The sequence below is a fragment of the Hyalella azteca genome, unplaced genomic scaffold (assembly GCF_000764305.2).
Source record: "Hyalella azteca isolate HAZT.00-mixed unplaced genomic scaffold, Hazt_2.0.2 contig366, whole genome shotgun sequence".
Lineage (NCBI taxonomy): Eukaryota > Metazoa > Arthropoda > Malacostraca > Amphipoda > Hyalellidae > Hyalella > Hyalella azteca.
This window is the reverse complement of record NW_025930719.1, coordinates 25,714-28,030: the sequence shown is the minus strand read 5'-3', so window position 1 is coordinate 28,030 and position 2,317 is coordinate 25,714. Positions and strand designations below refer to the sequence as shown.

Here is a 2,317-nt window from a genome sequence, read left to right as displayed (position 1 = left end):
CTCCGAAATTCGATATAATAATTTCACTAAATATTTATTCATGAGTACAAGTTTTAGTTTAAAATATTATGCTTGATCGACGATGCATTTACGTACATTTGATCGTATGAATCAACAGCTGTGCACCCTAAAGTGGAGCACAGCTGTTGTACACTTGTGTTTAAATGTTATAACTGGTTTAATAAACCAAAAATATAATCAGATAGTTCATTTCAAATCTAAAAGAACAATTCCACAATCTTGGTTGATATCAAAACATTGTTAAAAATAAAATAAATAATTTATTATTATACAATATTTATTTTTTACCATAACGTTAGCTCCTCAAAAACAAGGAGATATAAAAATCTTCATTTGCATCTCCAGTTTTTCTCACTTGTGAAATAACACAATAGAACCATAATATTATAGGAATAATAGTGAATTGTTCTCTCTCATTTCTCTTGTTCTCTCTTGTTGAGTTGAGAATTATTATCTCACAGTTCTCTCAACTTCATCACATCAAAACATTTATTTCACAGCGAGGTTATTCGGGCAACCTTATTCAGGCGCGCACCTGTGAACTTTATGAGTGTAACCTTACAGCGGGTTTTATTATGACGCGTGTTTAAGAGTTTTATTATGACGCGTGATTAGGAGTTTTATTATGACGCGTGTTTAGGAGTTTTATTATGACGCGTGTTTAGGAGTTTTATTATGACGCGTGTTTAAGAGTTTTATTCTGACGCGTGATTAGGAGTTTTATCATGACGCGTGATTAGGATTTTTATCATGACGCGTAATTAGGAGTTTTATCATGACGCGTGATTAGGAGTTTTATCATGACGCGTAATTAGGAGTTTTATCATGACGCGTGATTAGGAGTTTTATTATGACGCGTATATAAGAGTTTCATTATGACGCGTATTTAGGAGTTTCATTATGACGCGTGATTAGGAGTTTTATCATAACGCGTGTTTATAACTGGCAGGTGTACAGAGCATGACTGACAAGTGTGCAGAGTACCCAACTGTTCTAGTTCATGTCATTCGTGCGTATAAGCTCATTTATAACTGGTTTACACTTTTTCACAACAAAAATTATACTTCTTTTTATAAATTTACAGGTTCGGTCTTCTCCAAGTAGACGGCTGAAAATGGACGCTAAAAAACTGTTGCTGATGTTCTACGTTATCTCCTCCGTAACGGTGCGTTACTCTTACGTTACATCGTTACGTTATCTGTTCAAGTGCCTAGCAGTTATCACTGTTCTTGTTTGTTATATTGATATTACGTACAAATGCATTGCAATCACACAAAACGAATGCCGCTCGAGGGACTCATTCATTCAAAAATATATGAATAATTCACTATAATTCTGTGCGATCAATATATGAAATATTTATCTAATTTGTGGCTGAATAATTCTTCACTTTAAAAGAGCATTAAATTTAACGAAACTTCAATTGTAATTCTTTCTTTCATTTCAGGGAACAAACATTGATGAGAATTTCGTCACGGTGAGTTATAAAGAACTACTGAAAATAAAAAGTTGAAAATATATTGATTGTAATTTTAGGATTAAGTTACTAAAAGGCCAACATATCTAACAATTAAAACTAAAATATAGTGGAAAAATTTAAGTATAATATTGCGCAGTTAGCCAAACGTGTGTTCCGAGTGCGGTAATTAAACTTCGAATTTAAGCCACACAGAAATGAACACGGCATTACAACCTCGTTGAACCTGTGGCCCCCAGCTACTCCTGTAGCCCCTAGTTGTACCAGTGGCTCCTAGTTGCACCTGCAGCCCCTAGTTGTACCAGTGGCTCCTAGTTGCACCTGTAGCCCCTATATAGTTGCACCTGTAGCCCCTAGTTGCACCTGTAGCCCCTAATTGTACCAGTGGCTCCTACCCTGTCAAAATTTAGCCGCGGCAGACGGTCTGGTTTCGGTTGTCAGTCTCGGATTAGAGATGATTCAGATGTGAAATGGCCGCATCTCATAATTAGCCGCCCAGTAGGAGCTATTTTGGGTAGTTTCATGGGAAAAAATATAAGGGTCAAATGACACACGAAATTAGCGGCTGGCCAGGCCACCATTGGCTTACCCTGCTCAGTAGCTGGCCTGAGTTCTTATAGCGCGAGCGTTACTAGCCCCCTGCCATTAGTTGTGCATGGCGCTGCATGTGCATTGTGCATGGGTACGAACTTATCAACACGCTAGCGTTTCAACACTCTTGCATTGCGTGTACGTAGACATGCTTGCGTTGCGTTATCTACAACACGCTTGCATCGAGTGCGTGTTGCTCACACGAGAGTTTGTCTCTTATACACATCT

The 2,317-nt window shown here is 37.6% G+C and overlaps 1 protein-coding gene across 1 annotated transcript in view; it reads left to right on the top strand.

Annotated features, from left to right (window-relative positions):
* Positions 1–1,119: 1,119 nt before the first annotated feature.
* The window catches only part of LOC108666633, a 10,788-nt gene continuing 9,590 nt past the window's right edge, over positions 1,120–2,317 (top strand). The window contains exons 1-2 of the mRNA XM_018153544.2: positions 1,120–1,186; positions 1,469–1,498. Of these exons, the coding sequence (XP_018009033.1) occupies positions 1,136–1,186; positions 1,469–1,498 (81 nt within the window). The 5' untranslated portion in view covers positions 1,120–1,135. The remainder of the gene's footprint in view (positions 1,187–1,468; positions 1,499–2,317) is intronic.